The sequence below is a fragment of the Cottoperca gobio genome, chromosome 1, assembly GCF_900634415.1.
Source record: "Cottoperca gobio chromosome 1, fCotGob3.1, whole genome shotgun sequence".
Classification (NCBI taxonomy): Eukaryota; Metazoa; Chordata; class Actinopteri; order Perciformes; family Bovichtidae; genus Cottoperca; species Cottoperca gobio.
The window spans coordinates 24,786,369-24,807,850 of NC_041355.1; the positions used below are offsets into that span (position 1 = coordinate 24,786,369).

The 21,482-nt window shown below is 40.9% G+C and overlaps 1 protein-coding gene and 1 long non-coding RNA gene across 2 annotated transcripts in view; one reads left to right on the top strand and one right to left on the bottom strand.

Moving 5' to 3' along the window:
• The first annotated feature begins 1,835 nt into the window (after positions 1-1,835).
• LOC115010854 (uncharacterized) lies at positions 1,836-5,034 on the top strand. Its single transcript, XR_003832545.1, has 2 exons — positions 1,836-2,102; positions 2,928-5,034. It is a non-coding gene; the product is annotated as an uncharacterized LOC115010854 (long non-coding RNA).
• Positions 5,035-7,986: 2,952 nt separating this feature from the next.
• Positions 7,987-21,482, bottom strand: part of LOC115011941 (zinc finger protein 638-like) — a 48,200-nt gene continuing 34,704 nt past the window's right edge. Inside the window, 22 exon segments of the mRNA XM_029437246.1 lie at positions 7,987-8,247; positions 9,972-10,093; positions 10,255-10,371; positions 11,412-11,690; positions 11,812-11,989; positions 12,085-12,237; positions 12,330-12,749; positions 12,866-13,306; positions 13,472-13,618; positions 13,741-13,878; positions 14,394-14,435; positions 14,593-14,724; positions 15,131-15,250; positions 15,454-15,488; positions 17,511-17,554; positions 17,650-17,684; positions 17,848-17,946; positions 18,480-18,674; positions 19,408-19,565; positions 19,997-20,095; positions 20,712-20,902; positions 21,393-21,422. Of these exon segments, the coding sequence (XP_029293106.1) occupies positions 8,206-8,247; positions 9,972-10,093; positions 10,255-10,371; positions 11,412-11,690; positions 11,812-11,989; positions 12,085-12,237; positions 12,330-12,749; positions 12,866-13,306; positions 13,472-13,618; positions 13,741-13,878; positions 14,394-14,435; positions 14,593-14,724; positions 15,131-15,250; positions 15,454-15,488; positions 17,511-17,554; positions 17,650-17,684; positions 17,848-17,946; positions 18,480-18,674; positions 19,408-19,565; positions 19,997-20,095; positions 20,712-20,902; positions 21,393-21,422 (3,217 nt within the window). The 3' untranslated portion in view covers positions 7,987-8,205.

Sequence of the window (21,482 nt, forward strand, 5' to 3'; positions counted from 1 at the left end):
AAACAAAGCTGATCATAGCAGGAAGAGAGAAGAAGGGAGACCTCTAATATTTGGTGGGAGTTTTGTGTGAATGCGTCCGATCAAGATTTATTTCATACTGCTTCTATAATCTGATCAGTAGAATCGTCACCAGGAAGTGTATTCTTACATTTCTATACCTTCCATTTCTCCTGGTAGTACTTATTATATTTATCACTGATCTGTGGGCAAATTGTCTGCTGATCCACAAACTTAGACAGTTTTCTAACATAGTTCTAGTGTTATACTCATAAATAGATTGAAGAAACAATCGACCAATCAGAGCTGATTTGGCAGGATTAAGAATGGGGGTGTCAGGTTCCGACATGGCCTCCGAGCTACAGTATGAATAAGATCAGTGTGGCCTAACCCTTAAGGCATGCTTGAAGTTTAGCCAATTGATTGGTTTCGTCTGGTTTAATTGATAGATATAATTGGGTATCATTCGCATAACAATGAAAGTTTATAGAGTGGTTCCTTATAATATTGCCCAAAGGAAGCATATATAATGTGAATAGAATCGGTCCAAGTACAGAACCCTGCGGAACTCCAAGACTGACTTTGGCTGTCATGGAGGATTTATCGTTAACAAGTACAAATTGAGATCGCTCAGATAAATAGGACTTGAACCAGCTTAGTGCAGTTCCTTTTATGCCAACACAATGTTCCAGTCTCTGTAGTAGAATGTCATGATCAACAGTGTCGAAAGCAGCACCGAGGTCTAACAAGACAAGAACAGAGTGAAGTCCTTTGTCTGATTCCGATAGAAGGTCATTGGTAACTTTCCCCAGTGCCGTCTCTGTGCTATGATGAACTCTAAATCCAGATTGAAAAACCTCAAATAAACAATTATTATGTAAAAAATCACACAACTGTTTTGTGACTGCTTTCTCAAGGATCTTAGCGAGAAACGGAACGTTAGATATCAGCCTATAGTTGGCTAAAACCTCTGGATCAAGACTTCTTCTATTAATCTCTTAAAGTGTGGGTGAATTTACCTGAAAATACCTCCAAACGACATACCCAAAGTAAATTGAAAGCTGCTCTTCAACCATTTGTACCAGCTGCATGCTTTTGATCTCATTCAAAAGATAACTCCAAGTGCTTCTGGCACTGAGTAATAGTGGTCTGAATATACTGAATTTGAAGAAAATACACTCCGCCTGAATTTATTTGTTGAAAAAGATGCCTGAAGATGGGTATAGCCGGTCGTTCCGAGCTGAAAAACACAATAGAAACATAGAACCAAATGTTATCAAGTTCACCACCAAATGTCAGATAAAAAAGGATAAAAACTTAACTTATTAGACAGGTCTTTCTAACAGTAACACAAGGCGTTCACATGCTGTGCAATTTGGAGATTTAATAAAATATTATTTTTATTTATTTATAAATAACTATTATATTATAAATATATTCCCTGTTAGTAGTAATCACACAGAGTAAGTGAAGTATAAACACATTTATTTCTAATATTTTAATGTTTGTTTTGTATTTTCTTCTGAACTTGAATATAATAAATATAATTTTGAAAATAAATACAATTTAAAAAAAGAAAACATAGGATATGACATATCAAACTGACCAGCGTTCATTGTCATTACGATACGCCAGTCACCGGGAAACTGAGCTGCTGCTGGCTCAGCCTATCAACGAAAGAAGAGGGCGGGCACTTCCTTATCAAGTTGACACTCATTGGCTCATAAAGGTTATAGATAAGCCATGGAAGCTCCGATTGGCTCAAATGAAGCGTCAATCTAACGCTAAGAGCCCGTCCTTCAGTCAGGAAGTGCCTGGACAGCGATGAGCGCTCGAAATATTACGTTTTGACAGTTTATGATAACAAAATGTTAAAATGTGACGTGATGACGCCAGACGTCAAAGACCAGAGATTATATATACATGGATGTAACCAGTAGGCGGGACCATTCTGTAGAACGTCGGAGAGAGGAGGCTGTGAAACAGGATGGTCACCCAGCTGGGTAAATTGTCCATGCTTGTCTTATGATATTAATAAATGCTTTGTTAAACAAACATATTGTTCAAAATATTGCTGAGAAGAGGATATTTATGAGGCATCATAGGTAAGTGGGCTCAAAGTTATGATTTTGATTTTGATTTTGATCATCTTAAAATCTAAATAGACGAGATTGTAAGTTTTCCAAAAATATATAAAAAAACAAACAAACATCCAGCATGATGGAATGTACACAACACATGGCACAATAAAACCCCTGCGGGCCCAGTAGGCTGTCCACACGGTAATTTAAGGGAGGTTGAAATCTCTCAAGCGTACCAGTTCAATGTGTACCAGTTCATCCCATGCAGTTGATTTCCTGTTTTAATGTGTTAAAATGATCCCATTGTGTGGCATGGCAGACACAAAAAACACACTATATCTGTCTCTGTGAAAGCTTTACTGGAAAAAGTTAGTACATCATGATGTTAGACAAATCAACATTATGAAAAGATAAATTAAGAGGAAACTGAAATCTCCCTTAAATTGCAGCAATGGAGTAAAAGTACAACATGACTGGAAATGTACAGAAGACAATGAAAACAAGAACCTCAGAATTGGACTTAAATCCGATGACAAAACACAACATTGACATAATACTACCTTATGAAGTTGTTATGCCAAATCCTTTTACAAGTTTCTGAAAAAAAAAAATATTGTATATATATACTATATCTTTACATAGATAATATTTGTCTGTATTGAAAGTATTTCTAGGTTTTACAAGAGAGGGTGATCCTAGACACACACATGCTGTTGTTATACATTGTCTCATCACATATATAAAACCTTCTAAAAACTACTACACATAGTATTTATACATTTACCGGGAGTGTTGTCTTGTGGATATCTGATTTTAAATGTTGCCTGATTTTAAATGTTGCCCTTACAGGGCAGCTTCCCAGACCTGCTGAGGAAAAGAAAAGCCTGTGCTGAACTTCCAACAGTGGACAATGTGAACACTATAGTCTTCAATTCATCTTGAGTCTTGACTATCCAGAACAAAGGCATTACAATGAATGGAACTAGATTAAAAATCAGCATAACCAACACTAAACAGATGATCCTGACAGCTCTCTTCTTCTGATGGTTCCCCTCATTCTCACAAGCCTCTTTTTTTCCTGGGCTGGGCCTTCTGAGGATCCTGACAATAGACAGACTGCAGAAGTCGGTCTGCAGGTGTACGACAATCCAGAATCTACAAATCAGCAGAAAGAATGACAATGAAGATCTTTATGTTGATATATTTGTGAATAACCTTCAATTTCTCTTTGCTTACATAGAACAACCAGCCAAACAGCAGCAAGACAGGCCCCCCTATACTTTATCTGCTTGTATCTGAAGAAGAAGAAGAAGAAGAAGAAGAAGAAGAAGAAGAAGAAGAAGAAGAAGAAGAAGAAGAAGAAGAAGAAGAAGAAGTGTGTATTTCAGTGTGAGGGTCAGTTTGTCTTATATCTTATATATAGTGTTACATGAGTACTGGTCTGTCTTTAAACTTCAGGTACCTGATGAACAGCACAGGGTGCACGACTGCCAGGTAGCGGTCCACACAGATCTGGCACGGGAACAAGGCTCGACCCACCACAGCCATAGCATTGTAAAAGTGTATCAGAGGGACAATAGAAACTTCTTTGCAAAATATTTGGATCAGCGAAAGCAAAAAACACATTGAACACAACATTTCTATGATTAGCAGGTTCAGTGTTAAAAGTTCAGAGTGTACGAGGCTGCGCCTCCCAGAGACGATCAGCCACAGAGCCCAGCCGTTGACTGGGACGCTGATCATGTGGTCGACTAAACCAGTGAAAACATAAATGTACATTTCAGGGGAAAGATACACCGCGGATTCATTGGCCATTTATCCTTCTTTTTCTGGAGACCAATTACCTAAAATAAAGAAACAGAGGACTCTTATATTGAAGAAAATAAACACAGTTGTAATTTTTGTGTATATATTATTGTTATTATTGTTATGTCCTTAGATTTTGAAATGTGTATGTCATGAGTTTGTGACAATGGCTATGCTAAAAGTAAAAAAAAAAGGTTTTTGTTATTATATTATAAATATTATATTAAGATATAGTTAATACTTTGATAAATGATTAATAAATACTTTGTAAAGCATCTATAAACATTATTTAGATAGATTTGTTAATGTAAGTGGTTTCTGGTCCATCTATCTATGTAATGTTTTACAAATCATTTGCTAACCTTTAAGAAATACTTAATAGTTTATAAAATGTTATGTGTGCAACAACAATATAGCATTACTAATAAGTAAACATTATTAACTGTTATTTCATTATGTATTAACATTAAAGTAACTATTAACCAGAGTTGAATTAATTGTTTAATGGTAATTATATTTTTATAATATATATTTTAAGTTTTTCATATATTTCACCAAAGGTTTTGTGCAGTTCACATTCTGCATCCTGAATAATAACAATATTAACAGTAATAATGATAAAACTGTACATCTAATATTAATCATTGCTTATAGCTGCATTTTAAACAGCACTTACCAGCTGGAGTGTCTGTCCCGAGTCCAGCTTCAGCACCTGCTTCTGTTCAAACATGGAAGTAATTCCATCCACGACACTTTGCATGTCTTTTATTTGACTAATGGCTCACTTGTCATCACTACACATTATGAACACTTCTGATGTAGCGCTTAACAAAACATGAACAAAGAAAGAAACTCAATTCTCAAAAGAGAAATCATGACACGCATCATCTGAATCATACCCCAGGCTGTGAGGATGCTGAACTCTCCCCCTGCCCCCTAATGGACCTGGATTGAAGATTGTTATTTTTATATATTTATTGTTGTACCTCCTTTTTGTATACCTCTTTTATGTGTGTATATGTACATATGTGAGTATGAGTATGTACATGTATATATTTTTATTTTTTCTGGGACTGAGAAATGGCATTTTGATCTCACTGTTTGTATCACACACAGAGAAATTGACAATAAAATTGACTTTGAACATCGACTTATTAAACAATCATTCAGAAAACAGTTCACATGTTTTACTTGTGAAAACTTAAATTGTTGATCTATTCAGGGTCCATGGAGTACCTTCTTATTTAGACAGTAAAACTAAAAGAACTATAAGAATGATCACCTATACGTTAGTTGTACTGTAAGTTGTTGTAATGATGAACTCATAAAATGTACATAAATGTTCAGTTATGTGAATAACACATTTTACAAGATTTACACTTTATTTTATCCCATAAAATTGCTAAACAGAATAATACATGATCAGTTATGTGAACAAAACTTGTTTTTAAAGGATTTCTAAATGTAATTACAGTAGCACTTTTTAAACCACCTATTAAACAGGTCTTTTGCCGGTGTACTGCGGCCTCGATATGTTTGTGATATTTGATGAATCCGAACTACCCAAAGTTACATAATAACAAAAAAATAACTAATGAAGGCAGGAGTAGCAGTAGACAGTAACTCTCGTGTTCTGCGAGGTAAAATGACTGAAATGAGTCTGGCAGAGATGGATAAAAGAGCTTCAGTCCCCTGTCAGACAAGTTAGTTATAAAAAAAAAAACAAGATGGCAGCAAATCTGTTCCGTCAGATACAGTATATCTCAAAAGTGAGTACACCCTTTAGATTTTTGCAAATATTCTGTTATATCCTTTCAGGGGATAACATTATCCTACTGAAACTTTGATATAACTTAAAGTAGTCAGTGTGCTGCTTGAATAACAGTATAGATTTATTGTCCTTTGAAAATTACTCAGTACACAGCTGTTAATGTCTAAACAGCTGGCAACAAAAGTGAGTACACCCCATAGTGAACATGTCCTAATTGTGCCCAATGATGTTGTTTTCCCGCCCTGGTGTCATGTGACTCGTTAGTGTTACAAGGATTCAGGTGTAAATGATAAGCAGGGCTGTTAAATTTGGTGTTTTGGGCACAATTCTCTCTGAATGCTGGACAACATGGCACCTCATGGCAAGGAACTCTCTGAGCGGCTGAAAAAAAGGATTATTGCGCTTCACAAAGATGGCCTTGGCTATAAGAAGATTGCCAACACCATGAAAATGAGTTGCAGCACAGTGGCTAAGATCATACAGCGGTTTTCCAGGACAGGTTCCACTCGGAACAGGCCTCGCCAGGGTCGACCAAAGAAGTTGAGTCCACGTGCTCAGCGTCATATCCAGAGGTTGGTTTCCAAAAATAGACGTGCGAGTGCTTCCAGCATTGCTGCAGAGGTTGCAGAAGTGGGATGTCAGCCTGTCAGTGCCCAGACCATACGCCGCACACTGCATCAAATCGGTTTGTATGGCCGTCGCCCCAGACAGAAGCCCCTTCTGAAACCGATGCATAAGAAAGCCCGCAAACAGTTTGCTGAAGACAATGAATCCAAGAACATGAGTTACTGGAACCATGTCCTGTGGTCTGATGAGACCAAAATAAACCTGTTTGGGTCAGATGGTGTCCGGCGTGTGTGGCGACACCCTGGTGAGGAGTACCAAGACAAATGTGTTTTGCCTACAGTCAAGCATGGTGGTGGCAGCATCATGGTCTGGGGCTGCATGAGTGCTGCCGGCACTGGGGAGCTGCATTTCATTGAGGGACACATGAATTCCAATATATACTGTGACATCCTGCAGCAGAGCATGATCCCCTCTCTTCGGAAACTGGGCCGTAGGGCAGTTTTCCAACATGATAATGACCCTAAACACACCTCCAAGATGACAACGGCCTTGCTGAAGAAGCTGAAGGTTAAGGTGATGGACTGGCCAAGTATGTCTCCAGACCTAAACCCAATTGAGCACATGTGGGGCATCCTCAAGAGGAAGGTGGAGGAGTGCAAGGTGTCCAACATCCGTGCGCTCCGTGATGTCGTCGTGGAGGAGTGGAAGAAGATTCCAGAAGCAACCTGTGCAGCTCTGGTGAATTCCATGCCCAGGAGGGTTAAAGCAGTGCTAGATAACAATGGTGGTCACACAAAATATTGACACTTTGGGCACAATTTAGACATGTTCACTATGGGGTGTACTCACTTTTGTTGCCAGCTGTTTAGACATTAACAGCTGTGTACTGAGTAATTTTCAAAGGACAATAAATCTATACTGTTATTCAAGCAGCACACTGACTACTTTAAGTTATATCAAAGTTTCAGTAGGATAATGTTATCCCCTGAAAGGATATAACAGAATATTTGCAAAAATCTAAAGGGTGTACTCACTTTTGAGATATACTGTATCTTGTCACCTCATCTCACAACACACACACACTTTAAACCTCTTTTAAGCCTCCTCCTAAATGATGGTTTTGTTCCATCTGAGAACCCTTGGACTGTATTCATGAGAACTGACTAAGAAACTCACAAACCATCATCACACACACTCAAATGTATTACTACACTCCCAATGTGCAGCATAATCCAGGATCTGTCACTAACATTAAATGTTTTATAAACTCAGGTAGGTTTGGTAGGTAATATTACTGCCAGTATCACCAAACGTATCTGTGGCGCGTTCTGCTCCATGTTGTTCAGTTAGTGTTTTCACGGCTCTTCGACTGATCTCAGGGTTTACATTTTCCACAGCCAAATGTCTGCGCGATAAGAAAGACTTATGCGAGTACATTTCTGGCACAGCTCCCCCGTAAACACACCTCAGCTAATTCCTTGTTTTTTTTTTATCCGCTTTCATTTGTGCACTGTATAACTAAACCAGACTAAATAGAAACAGAACCAAAAAGTATCTTTAATTTCACTCAGATTTAGTTTCTTCAATTTGTTCAGGTTAGAGGGTGACTGCAGCAAGGGCAACAGCTGCTGATACACAACTGACAACACAATGTAGCAGTGTGTGTGGTCTGTGAAGAACGGACATGTTGAGCAGTGATGTTCTTTTCCCCTTCAAAGCTCTGAGCATGCACAAGAAACATTGTGAAAGAGTGAAAACAGACAATTTAGTCAAACATTTTATTGAATGTGCACAGTTCTTACTGACAGTCATCTTACACTTGTTTCTCTTAATTGTACAAGAACAATCTATAACACATATTCAAACTGAGGCTAATCTACATCAATATGAAAATCTGGAGCCTTGGTGAGAAATTAAGAGACAATACAAGAGGAGGGGAATGGTGAATTCAGTCAAGATTTTCATAGCCACATTGAGGTGGAGTCAGGCAGTCACATTCACCGTGTTCGTGGTCGGCAAGAATTTCTAGAAGAGAAAGAACAGGGAAGCTGGATTAGACCTCAATATTCTGTCCTCTTTCAGATATTGACATCTGTAATGCAAAGAGAAGACTGAGGGATTCTCTCTTTGCACAGACTTATCCTACATTACACACCATAGTTCTTGTACACTCAATACCGATGGTGAAATGTAGGTCTTCCTCAAATCGATGTGTACAACAAGCTCAGGAGCAAAGTGGATGGTATGCTTAAACATCTCCAGTGACTACACTTTAAACAATAAAACCATTTACCACCTAGAGCCAAAACTAATTTTGGTCATTAAAAGTCTTCCCAAACGGTTTTATTTATTTCCAGACAAAATCAGAACCTTGAATGGGGCTGTTGTTGTAGAACAGAGAGCTAGAGTCAATTCAACCCCAACAGTATATCCACACAGTTAATTGTGTGTCTGTGTGCGAGAGTTTTCTTGGTCCTCACTTCTTAAAAGACCTGCTGGAAGGTTGTAAGGGTCAGGTCAGAATTGGGTTTAGTTTAGACACAGGTTTAGGGTCGGGATTAGTTAATTAGTTGTGATGGTTATGGGCTAGGGCAGGCCTATTCAATTAGCGCCCCGCGGGCCGGATACGGCCCTTCTGAACCTTTTTCTGGCCCGCAAGAGGTTGCCTGCAAATCGGGCTGGCATATATAGCATAAATAAAACTAAAGCCTGATTCACAACAAATGCGGCGAAAACGCAGGTGTTTCCATCCCACTCCGAGCTGCAGCGGCGTCCGGGAAAAACGCACTCTGTCCGAACCTGCCATCAGCTCAGTCAAGCTCCCGCTGGGTTGGCGGGACACAGAGAGAGTCACTCCCTTACTTTAGCTCGGCACGCTAACAACACGCTTAAAGATGTCTCTCTCCAAGCCAAAGAAACCTAGAGTTGATTCTGAAAATCGTCACTTCCAGAGCGAATGGACTGACAAATATTGATTTACTTTGCCAGCAGCAACAAGTAATAAACTGGTGTGTTTATCGGACAACGAATGTATTTCCGTGATGAAAACAACGTGAAGCGGCACTACAGGTCAAGTCACGGCTCGTTTTCTGCCAGATTTCCCGTGGGCTCAGAGGAACGGAGAAGGAAAGTACAGGGACCGTTAGCACCATTTAACGGAGTCAAGTGGCTTTTGGTCGCTTTTGCACAGAACAAGAGAGCCACGATAGCAGCCCTGCTTTGTGTTAGTTCTCTCCTCTCCTCCGCTGTGTCTGACTGACTGTAGCTGTGTGCGCACATGTCGCGTGGTTGTGTGATCTTTTGTTCTACATTAGTGGACATGGACCTGTTGGAAAACATCTCTTTTGCACTTTTGTGTGAAGCCTTGTAGCCACAGCTTTCCTACTGTTCTGAATGGACCGGTTGCTTTCTGGAATGAATTAAGGTGATACAAGTGAAAAAAAGAGGATGCACGTGACTAGTTCATTTCATGTATTAGTAACTATTAACACTACTGTAAGTAAGAGTTATTTGTAGTGATTCATTGACAAAGTATTGTGTGGCCCACAAACCCCCAATGATGTTCCTATTCGGCCCACTTGCTAATGAAGTTGAATAGCCCTGCAGTAGGGGGTCCCTGCACCACGCTACACCAGTTTGGGGGTCCTTGGCCCGAAAAACTTTGAAGACCCCTGGGCTAGGGAAAGCATTATGTCAATGAGGGTCCCCACAAGGACAAGTTCAGGTATATGTGTGCACGTTTTTCCTACCTGCACGTTCTCGTAGTGTTTGAGGGTCTTGCAGTGGTTTATCTCGGCCTCTTTGGTTCCGCTGAAGAACCTATTACACACCTTACAGAAGAAACCTGTCTTTGGGATCAAGAACTCCATACCTGTGGACAAACACAAACACACACACAAAATCTTAACTCAGCTCAGCTGTTGACCAGTTGTATAGTAAATGCATTGTGAACGTACAACATGCGGATACAAAGCTGATGAACACTACATGTCAGATGTCAGACATGGGGAATACATAGGACATGCGTCTTACCGACTGGGTTGCTTGGGTCAAAAGGAGGGAGGGAATAGCCAGTATTCATGGTCTTTAATTTCTTCTTCCCACTCTCCTCTTCTGTGTTTATTTTAACTTCACACCTCTCGTGGTTTCCTGTGAGAGACAGATATCTCTTTAAAATCAAGGTGCTCAAAGGATCTCGTCCTGCTTTATCTCAGCAAGCGTGTCCAGATAGGCAAAGGGGCTGCAGGTGCCTTCATCACTGAACACCCTCATCCATTCTAGCAACTACATACCACATAGATAAGGCGGCAACCGGATTAGTTAGTTAGATAGATACTTTATTTATCCCGAGGGAAATTCAGGCATCCAGTAGCTTAAAACATGACATACATAGCTCAGAGTTGTGCTGGAGTTACAAGCTAATTGTGATATCAAGATAGTAAACGGAGGTAAAATGAATGGTTCAAAAACACTGAAATTATGGCTCTAAACAGGAACTATTAGGAAAACGTGCATATCAAAGAGAATATTTTGAGCAGCCCTTTAAACAGTGAAAGAGCCTATTTAATAGGGGTGTTACAATTTTAATTCTAAATCAAAAATCCATCGAAATTAGCTTTCGATCATTGGAATGAAAAGCAGGACCGGCCATTCTCTCATTTTTCTTTTACCCCCGCCTACTTGACACTCACATTTTACTGGGAGCCTGCAGCTAAAAGACAACATTGTGTAGATTATCGGACAACACACCGCAGTTTTTGGGGGGAATTCAGCTGAAAGACAACACAAAATCGATTCTTTATTTGATTTAAACATTTTTCCAGCACTGACGGTGATGCCACTGAAAAGACCTTAAATTGACCTTAAAATTAAAAGTCAAATCGAATCGTGGTTTTGAAGAATCATGACACCCCAACTATTAAAGCTGCACCAGTGAAGTTTCGAAAGCAACTACTAGCAGCAAATGGTACAAAAACAGTAAGGAGATGACTCGAGGTGCCTCATATTTGGATTCAGCTGGAGCGGGACGGAGTAAGTACAGCATGGCAACAAACAGTAAATAATCCTATTGGGAATTAACCTGCCTCCTGCGGGAACTGTCTGTAGCTCAATAGGGTAGTACTGTATTTTAACGTTGGTCATGATGGTGGTACTTGGAGAGCCTGATATTTTCTGAGGTGGTACCATACCTGTCTCCACAGCAGGAGTTCCCGTCTCTTTGTCCTCCTTCTCCTGCATCTTCTCTTGTTCCTCGGTTTTGTCCTCTTCATTCATCATCTTCTCTTCCTCCGTTTTGTCCGACACCATCTCCTCCTTCGGCTCCGTCCTGTGACTGAGAGCACCGTCCTCTTTCTTATGTCTCTCCCTCTCTGAAGTCAGTGCTCCTGTTGCTGGTCTTTTTGAGGAGGAGTCAGCTGGGACAGGTGCAGGAAGGGCTTCAACCTCAGAGGTGGAGTCAAGAGTGGTTTCTATACAATAATGACAGATTTCAGGCTAAAATGATACACAATCTTAAAATTAAATTAAAAAAAGATCTAAGATTGAGTTCCTTCACTTCATTATAAACATGAAATCAGTGTGAGGTTGTACCTGTCTCAGGTGGGATCTCAGTCTGTTGACATGTTGGCACATGTGTTTGTGAATCTGACAACATTAAAGCTGTCGGCACTGTCACAGCTTCAGACTCTGATGCGTCTTCATCAGGCTTCACCGGGGGCGCTGGGGAGTCTAACATTGTTGTTTCTGTTGTGACCTCCATGTGCGAGTCCTACAAACAGAAAACATGAAGAGGACCATGATGTCATTACATTAAGGAATGGAAGTGTCAGAAGCTTGATGTGACATATAGAAGCTCTAATGTACCCCTGGAGTGTCTTGTTGGACAGATGTGGGAGCAGCCTCCTCTCCCTCTGTGACTTCCATAGGAACCAAGGAAGGAAGGTCGGTCAGATCTCCAACTTCATCTACCGTCACAAAGTCACTCATGTTGAACGGGAAGTCATCAAGCGCCGCCTCCTTATTCCATGACAGGACAAAGCAATAGAAATGAGAATAGGAATAAAGACATGGGAGTTTCAATACTTTTGGACCCGACAGTGCCTTCTCACCGTTTTGTTATACTTCTCATCCCTCCCGGAGCTCTGCTTGGATCCATCTGACCTGCCAAATGACCCTGACCCTGACAAGCCTTCACCGTATGCTCTCTTCCTCTCCCTCCTCTCCCTCTCTCTCCTGGTTCTTTCATCCCGCTCCCTCTCCCGCTTTGCCCTCTCCTCCTTCTCCAAGGCCCTCCTGTCCCTCTCCTCTTTTCTTGCCTCCCTCTCTTTTGTCTCCCTCCCCTGCTTCTTCACCTCCTCTGTGGGGTTCTTGGCTGGCTCTTTTGTCTCCTCTGCTGCTTTTTCACCCGGCTCTGTCTCCATTTGGGTTTTCCCCTGTTCTCCATTGGTGGAAGCTGCTGTGTTGTTGGGATGGCTGGCGGTTCTTGTTCGGCACTCCACAAGTAGTGCGTTAACCATCTCCTGAGTAACCTGTTGAAACAGGGATGAAAAAAAGAAGAAGGAAATGTCAAAAATATCAATTCATATGTTGCAGGTTTCTGACCTAATCAACACAGTCTGGTTCCAAGATAAAAAGCAGATTTGACCTTAGGGAGCTCTGGCATGGCCGTCTCCGGTGAAGCTGCTTTGTCATCAGAGCTACATGGCTTTGTCTCTTCACCAGCAGGAGTCTCGTCATTCCCTTCTGTGGATGCATTGACGCCTTTGTTCTTTTCTGCTGCCTCCGTAACAGTTTCAACAGCTGAGTCATCCCTCATGTCTGTGTCCAGATCTACTTCTGTTTTGGCGTCTGGTGCAGCCAATGAGTCAGAAAGAGCGATGGTGAGCTCGTCTTTTTTGATCTCGCCTTCTTTGCTCCAATCTTCTCCCAAAGCTTTGTCTTCATCAACCGTCTTCATCTTCTCGTCCTTCCCATCACCGTCTCTTTCAATCCCCTCCAATGGAGATTCTGAATTCTCTTTATGGGCCGTCTCCTCTTCATCTGCAGCTGCTGCTGCTTGGCTACCTTTGCGATTCGCAGGTGTTTTCTACGATCAGAGACAAGGAGGCATTGATTGGTGATACATAACACTCATGGATTCAGGTGTTTGATACGAGAAAAAAGCAACAGAAACGTATGCCAGTAGTAGATTAAAAATGTGGATGTCCCACAACTCTTGACAACCATTGCAAATTATTTATCAGTTACCAACCTGAGTGATGGATTTCAACTGCTTTTTGGGTTTGGCTTCATGCTTGTTGGAGAAGAGCAGAGGGTTGTTCTGGATGACGCATGGAAACGTCCGGAAGCGTTTGTGAACAGACATGGCCATAGCTGCAGTTGCCATCTCACAAATGACCTGAGCAGGAAGAGATATATCATCATGTCAACTGCATATGAGAATTCTTTGCCTGATAAATGAAGAGTTGGGACAGGGGTGAGGGCAGGCACATTTAGGAGATAATAGATTAGCACCCTCACCGTGTTGTCGAGCACTAGGGTCTTGATGACGGTACCAAATCGTTGCACCAGTTTCTGGACCTCAGAGGAGCAAGACGGTGTGTTGGGCACATTACTGATCACCAACAGGCAGGTCCAGCATACTGGAACAGAACTCTCCTGCAGGATGCAAAGGGACATTTGGTCACTTATTAGTGGACTTATTACTCCTCCATCACCAGAATCTAAAGAGTGCCGTCTAAGCCAAGCAGATAAGAAACTGAATAATTATAGCATAATGGAATGCCAGTGCAACTCCACTCATTTTCAAATGTTTATGTAATTTCCTGTAATTTATTACATGAGCTACACAAGGCTCATGTACACATTGGTCTGCTTACAGCCTCCACGGAGACGTAGCCACGGCGCATACCGGACTGGACATCATAACATAGACTCAACTAATCGATGATAAACAATTTTTATAAACAATTCAATCGATTAGTTGTTGCAGCCCTACTCAATTCTGAATGATCAATTACCTGACCATTGTCAGGAGAGTACAGGTGAAATACTGCCTTTTGGCTTACTCTGGTGCATTTACAGCAACACTTGTTAATGTGCACTGCCCTTGATAAACCAATAAACCAATCATCTGAATAAAGAGACAGACCAATACTGGTAGAAATACTCACCAATGGGTCCACTGATGCCATCAGAAGATTGTAGAGAGCCACCTGTGAAAAGAGTTCTTTTATATTAATCTCAGTTATTGCTGAACGTTGTTCAACACAATACAATATCAAAGACATAATAGATAATAGACAAAGAATAGAGGAGACAAGATGATCAATATACTGTAGAAGAAAATTGGATAAATGATGAGCGCCCTACCGGTGTGCTGAGACCGATACTCTGTGTGAGATGGATCATCTTCACCTCTGAGTCGTGAATCTTTGCAGGGCTGAAGGCGTGGGCTTTTACCATCTCTTGAGCAATCTCCATGTTTGGCATTGACACAAGCACCTAACAAACACAAAGAATGTTCTTCAATTGTGTTGTATGCACATCAACTTTGTGTTCTTTTTTTGTGCGTCAATCAGTATTATAAATCTTTTTTAAATAATAAAATAACATAATAATATAATTAATAGCAGCCAAACGACTCAACAATCCATGAAAAAATATAATGTATGGACAGATTAAGTAGACATAGCGTATTTTGTTTTGTATGGTTATGGGTAATGATGATTATATATTGCGACTATTCTATTGAACAGCTGATTTGTTGCCAAAACTTACAGAGAAAGCCAACTATCTTGCAAAACTTCAAGATACTCAGGACGTGCATTAGCTACTTGTGTTACTGCTGTCAAGTTGTGTTTTATCTCCAAGAAACAGTAAAAGCTTCAGATGAAACTGTGTTTACAACCTTTCTGATTTCTGTTGCCTGGATGATGTCAGAGGGAGTTCCAAAGGGCTGGACCAGCTTGATGATGTCACTCTCTGACCAGCCGCTCTCCGGAAGTCCTGTGATCAACACCATGCTCTTCTGTAGAAGACATTGCATTGGGATGTAAAACGTATTTCATTACTAGTGATGTTGCCCATTTACCAGCATTGCAAATTTTATACAATAAAGCAGAATATGTCCAATTAATCACTCAAGCCCGCAGATTTGGTTGAAAGCACTCAGCAGCCTTTTTTACAATGTTGATCTTTATATTTTACAGGGTATGTGTATGCATCATGTACCTCATCAAAAGTCTTCTGTCCAGCCTCACCTCCTGCTGGCCAGAGGTTGGGAGTTTGAGGAGGAGATAGGGGGGCCAAAGACAAAACAGAGCTACAATTAGTACTTTTTCAACACAACAAACCATGACATCACAAACAGGTCTACATGTGCATTGTCCTGTGGAGCCACCACTCGCAGGGATAAGCATTGGGTGCATTGTGAGCCGGGCAGCAGACTTTAGGGACTTGGAACGTCACCTCTCTGGCGGAGAATGAACTAGAGTTGGTGAGGGAGGTGGAGTGGTACCAACTAGATATAGTTGGGCTCACCTCTATGCATAGCACTGGTTCTGGAACTAAACTCCTAGACTGGGACTGGACTCTCGCCTTTTCCAGAGTTGCCTAGGGTGAGAGGTGCCGGATGGGTGTGGATTCGTATGAGCCCCCGGCCGCTGTGTTAGAGTTCGCCCCAGAGAACGAAAAGGTTGTCTTTATGCAACTGCGAGGCACTGGGGACTCTATATTTTTGCTGGGGACTTCAGTGCTCCCATATGCAACAAGGGAGCAACCAGAACCTGTTTTTGGATTTTTGTACTCGTCATGAATGGGACATAACAAACATCATGTACAAGCATAGGGCGATTAATAAGTGTACTTGGCACCAGAATACCTGAAGCCAAAGATCGATTAACAACTTTGTAGTCATATCATCAGATCTGCGGCTGTATGTCTGGGACACTAAGATGAAAAGAGGAGCAGATCTGTCAGCCGATCATGTCTGGCATTTTTTTTTAAAACCTCCACTGTGGAGGAAAACCAGGACTTGTGGTCGTGAGGTTGTTGGAGCCTGTCGTGGCCGCAACCTAAGAACCATCTGAACACCCGGTGAAGGAGGCCGGCTTGGTTGGCCAAGGGGTCTCCTGTAGCTGCAGACGGGTACCGGTTGGCGAGAAGGATTGCAGCTGCTGTCAAAGCTAAAATCTGGATGTAAGAGGAGTTCAGAGAGGTCATGGAGAAGGGCTTTTGGTTGGCCTCAAGGAAGTAGAAAGCAGGACGTGGCTCACCCAGACTAGGGATATTATCTAGCGGTGGAAAGAGCCCATAGGGGAACATCTGAAGCCGACCAACACGTCCCTCAGTGGAGAAGGCAGAGTTTAAAGACTTTGAGGAGGTGTCAGGTGTGGATGAGATTTGCCCTGAGATGCTGAAGGCTCTGGATATTGTTAGACTGTCTTACCAATAATAATGTACTTTATTTGTCCCATTGGTGAAATTGATTGTCATTCTGTTGTTATTTTTCTTGATTAACACGTGCAAGCACATGCATCAGTGTCAAGAGAAGTCAGAATGATTGGTCGCCGCAGCACAGCTCCCTGAGCAGTTAGAGGTTCGGTGCCTTGCTTGAGGGCATCTCAGCCAGCGGAGTTACTCCTTACTTGGTCAGTGCAGGGACATGAATCGTACAAGTCAAGTCCCTGCAGACTGAGCTACTGCTGCCCTTTGCTGATGTGCCTCTTCCGTGTTGTGTGGAGGTTGGGGACAGTGCCTGTGGAGTGGCAGACCCAACAGAGTGGTAGTTCCCAATTATTATTATTTATTGTTTAAATGGGACCAAAAGGTGCTTCCTTATTGGGGCATCACACCGCTCAGCTTTCCAGTGAAGGTATAATGGAAAGGAGGCTTCAACCGATTGTCAGCCCTCAGTTTCAGCCCAATGTAAATATGTTTTGTGGACTTGGAGAAGACAAACGGCCGTGTCCCCCAGGGAGTCCTTAGGGGGGTAGACTACTGCGGGAATATGGTGTATCTGGGGCCGTTGCTAAGAGGCATTTGGCCCTTATATGACCAAAGTGAGAGCTGTGTCCCTACTCTCTTTAGTGGGTATTGGCCTCCTCCAGAGTTGTCTCTATTCACAGACAGGATCTCATGGCGCAGTGGGGGGAGGACAGTGTCTGGCAGCTTTTAATTTAACTAATAAAGTGTAGTTAAGATATAGCCATTATAAATTGATACAATGATAGATTAGCCCTGACTTATTTCATTGGTGGATATTGACTCCCAGTTTCTTGTTTTCCTACCAGAGTCTTGTCCAGCACAACTGTCCTGTCCTGGAGCAAGTTTGCTGTGAAGACAGAAATATTAATAGTTAAATGCAACCAGAGCAGTTTTGTAATTGGTCGGGTAAGTGTATAACATACAGGGTTAAAAAGGACAAACCTGTTAGCTTCAGAAGAGTATCCTGCTTCAGGTTTCTAAAACAAATATATAAACAAAATGTGTTTACTGAAAGTGTACAGTGTATGAGACTACATACATGTGGTCCAAAAAAAGGCTTGAACCCAGTTTCCCAGTAAGGACGTAGCCTTAATATTAGGTGCTTTACCCTGTCCCCATGCCTTATTTTCTGAAAGGTACCTTGGCTTTTGAAGAAGTGATTTGTTGGTCTCTAATGGAGAGATTTGTGGAGTTAGCCAGAGCCTGGGCGCATTCAACCTTCATCATGCATACTGATGCCTGCAACAGGGGAGGGTGACATAGTTATAAAGTGAACCAGGAAATGTTTATAGCCTACCATGTCCACGACATTTCTTTAGGACTGAAGAAGAGACTATTTGCAGGTCTTTCTTGGAAGCCGCGTTCGTATTGAACATTTAGATTTGAATAATTTTGATACAACACAGAAAATAAACATCACCTTTTTAAAAGAAATTTCCAAATTGAATATCACTGCTTTTGCTTGCATGTTTTTCCGTTTGTTGTAATATTCACTAAATGAGTAAAACTTAATTACTCTTAGTGTTATTTGTACTATTGCTACATAAAAGTTTATTACCTTTAAGCAATAAATAAATGAACACAACTTTTGGATTGCATGCCCTCCTTCAGGTTTAGTTACTTTCTTAAATCTTCCCTTTAAAACAGAAATATAAAAACATTTCTGCTTACATTTTTTTATTTAAACCATTCTCTAACACACCTGTAAAAACAAAACTTAAAAGTCAAATTTCTTGCAAAATTAATCAATTATTTTTACACTTAAATAGCACCTTTTGTCCTTCCTTATTGCTCTCTTCCTCTGAGCCTGGCATGAGGGTCACATTGTTGATCTTGCCAAAGGACCCTACCAGGTCAGTAACTTCCTGCTCAGACGCATCTTTTGGGATCCCAGTCAGATAAACCAGACGATCTGTTGGATCCGATCGGGCTGGATACTTCTTCTTGGCTGGTGGAAGCTTGGCAGACTAGAAGCCAGAGTAAAAAAAAAGCATGTTTTTAAGAGAAATCCATTTTGAGACAACCAGAAGCAAACCAATGAAAGGTTTAACTGCTATGATCAAGTACTAAACTCTACATTTTTATTTACAATGAAAATACTTGTAAAATTGGAATAATTCAGTATCAACTTGATGGTGGTACAAGCCACTAGAACTAAATTATTTCTAGCATCCGTAAGCTTCACTAAATAACAAATACTTGAGTTCATATTGGTAACACCTAAAATAGTGTAAAAGCTTGTGTCTAATGTACTCATTTCAAATATTCAGCAGCATTATGATAACGTCAAATTGTAACTGGCTATACAATACCCATATTAGTAATAGTCTAATGATAGTTTATCATAACACGCGTCAGTCAATATTCCACTTTAACCAATGAATCAGTCATTTAACTGCACTAAGTCATTATATGAAGTTGATTTAAGACACACTAGCAGGTGTTTTTGTGGTTGTGTTCATTTTAAACGCATATTTAGGTGTAAAAGTGCTTGTTTAGATAGAACATAAAACTATTGTATACACCGTGTAGTCCTGACAACTCACTCAAACACGTCTGTATGATCTACCCCTCCTTCTCATCCACACAATTAGCTGTGACATTGTGGCCGAGTTTGGTCCAAAACAGTCAACATCTATGTCAAGCTTTGCACAACTTATGTGGAAGAACACCCACAGCCCCTGCAGTCTTGGCACTTGCCGTCTTAGTCGCCTTTGTTCCAGGTTTCGCCCCGCTCTTGACCGTTTTGTTGAAAGACTGTAATGGTCCATATTTGGAGCTTTGACCCGCCTTAGAGGCAAACGGGTGTCTGCTGGTGTCATCGTATGGACGCTTCACACCACTGCGAGAGGAACCCCCTGTAGACACGCCATGAATCAGAGGAAGGAGGACAGGGGTGCAAAAAGAAATATTCAAATAGAATAATTCAATTGATAATTATAGATGAATTCAACTGAAAAACCTGCATTTAAAAAAGGTAAAGACAGCAAATGTCATTTAACGCTTGTGTGGACGATATGAACATTTCTATTTCACCCTGAAGAGTTCAAATCTGGGATAAAGGCTTGTACAGGTTTTATGAACCCAGGATAGGTTGTTTACATTTGCAAACACATAAATGGGATGCACCAAATATTGCATGCCACATCACTGACTGGGAACCTTGTTGCATGTCAAGCCCCTCCTTCTCTCCATGTTTCCTGTCTCCCTTCACCATCAGCTCTCAAATAAACTCAAAATGCCAACAAATACTCTTTAAATATATATCATATCATACACAATGACTTACCTGATGATTCCCTGTCTCTCTTCTCAGGCCAATGCCCTCTGGAGAATGGGGAGATTTGATGTGAGCGAGAGGGACTGTTCTCCAACCGATGGCTGTGTTCTGAGGATAGCAGATGAAGATGGTTGAGTACTCAGTCACAAGTTACCAAGTCCAATGCCCAATAAAGCACAGTGCAGACAGTAACCCTGCATTGAAATTAGTAATGTCAGTCACATTTTGCTATGTTTGAGAACTAGATAATTATTTATTATAACCTGCACCAAATCTTATTTGTGTGTAGTATCCGTGGAGAGGAAGGCCCATATAAATCTGTTGAGGATAACCTCTCTTCATCCCCAGAATAAAGGAAGCAATAAAGTATGTTGAACTATTTAGTAAACTGCCTATTTATATGAACCATTGGGCTATTTAACGATCACAATGTGCATTACAAAACTATATCACTGTTTTAAAAGAACACAATGATGCTATTTTTTTTTATACATCTGATGTGTCTTCAGTACCAAGGCGTACAATGAACAATGGATGGGAAATCAGAGATAATAAAGCCAACAAAGACCTTTCTAAATCCACAGAATAGACCAATATCACAAAATCCCTTCTTTTATTTCTAACATTAAGAGCTAATATTTAACAATGTTAAAACCCAAATGATTCATGTCATGTTATTAACATCATTGGCATTCATTGTGCCACTCTCTAGCAAGCGGTCTACCTGTGTAGTGTTGGTGGCGAGGTTGATGGTGAGGAGAGTAAGGCCCTGTGTGCGGTCTATGGGGGCCCACCCTCTGATTGCCTTGAGGAGGACTTGGGGTGGGAGAACAAGAGAGGGATGGAGACACAGAATGGGATGGAGAGTGATCTTTTGGATCCCACAGAGCCCGGCTGCCGTATCGTCCGCTCCGACTGGATTAAAGACAACATTCATCAACAGACATAACTGGTGAAGATTGTGACAAGTATCAAGCCAAAGGCCTACATCCAACTAGATCAGTCTTTTGTTTTGTGCTGACTAAGCAACTGGTTAAGATTTAAAACAGTTGTGAAAACAACTTGTTGTGTATTCAAGTGCACATATGCAGAAATAATATTAGGTAGCGAGAAAAATTGTGTTGAAACAGGAACATTTAAGAAGCTTATTCATCAGTTTGTTTTTTTAGGTTCTAAAATATGGACACTAACTATACTTTCACACTCTACATAGTCAAATTCTATAGAAGATATCTAAAATAAATAGAACTATTTTCAAATGGATAAACAACAACACAGAAAGATGTGTCAGATTGGCTGAATATGCAAAGCCTTTTATTTGAAATGTGTGGGACTGACTCCCACTGGCTGCCGGTCACAGCTAAAAACAGATTATTGGAAACATAAGAACAAGAGTCCAACTGACCGTGGTAGATTTGGTTTCCAGTCAGGGTACCTTCAGAGACACACACACAAACATTCGTTCATTTCACCCGTGTATTTGAAAAGAATTACC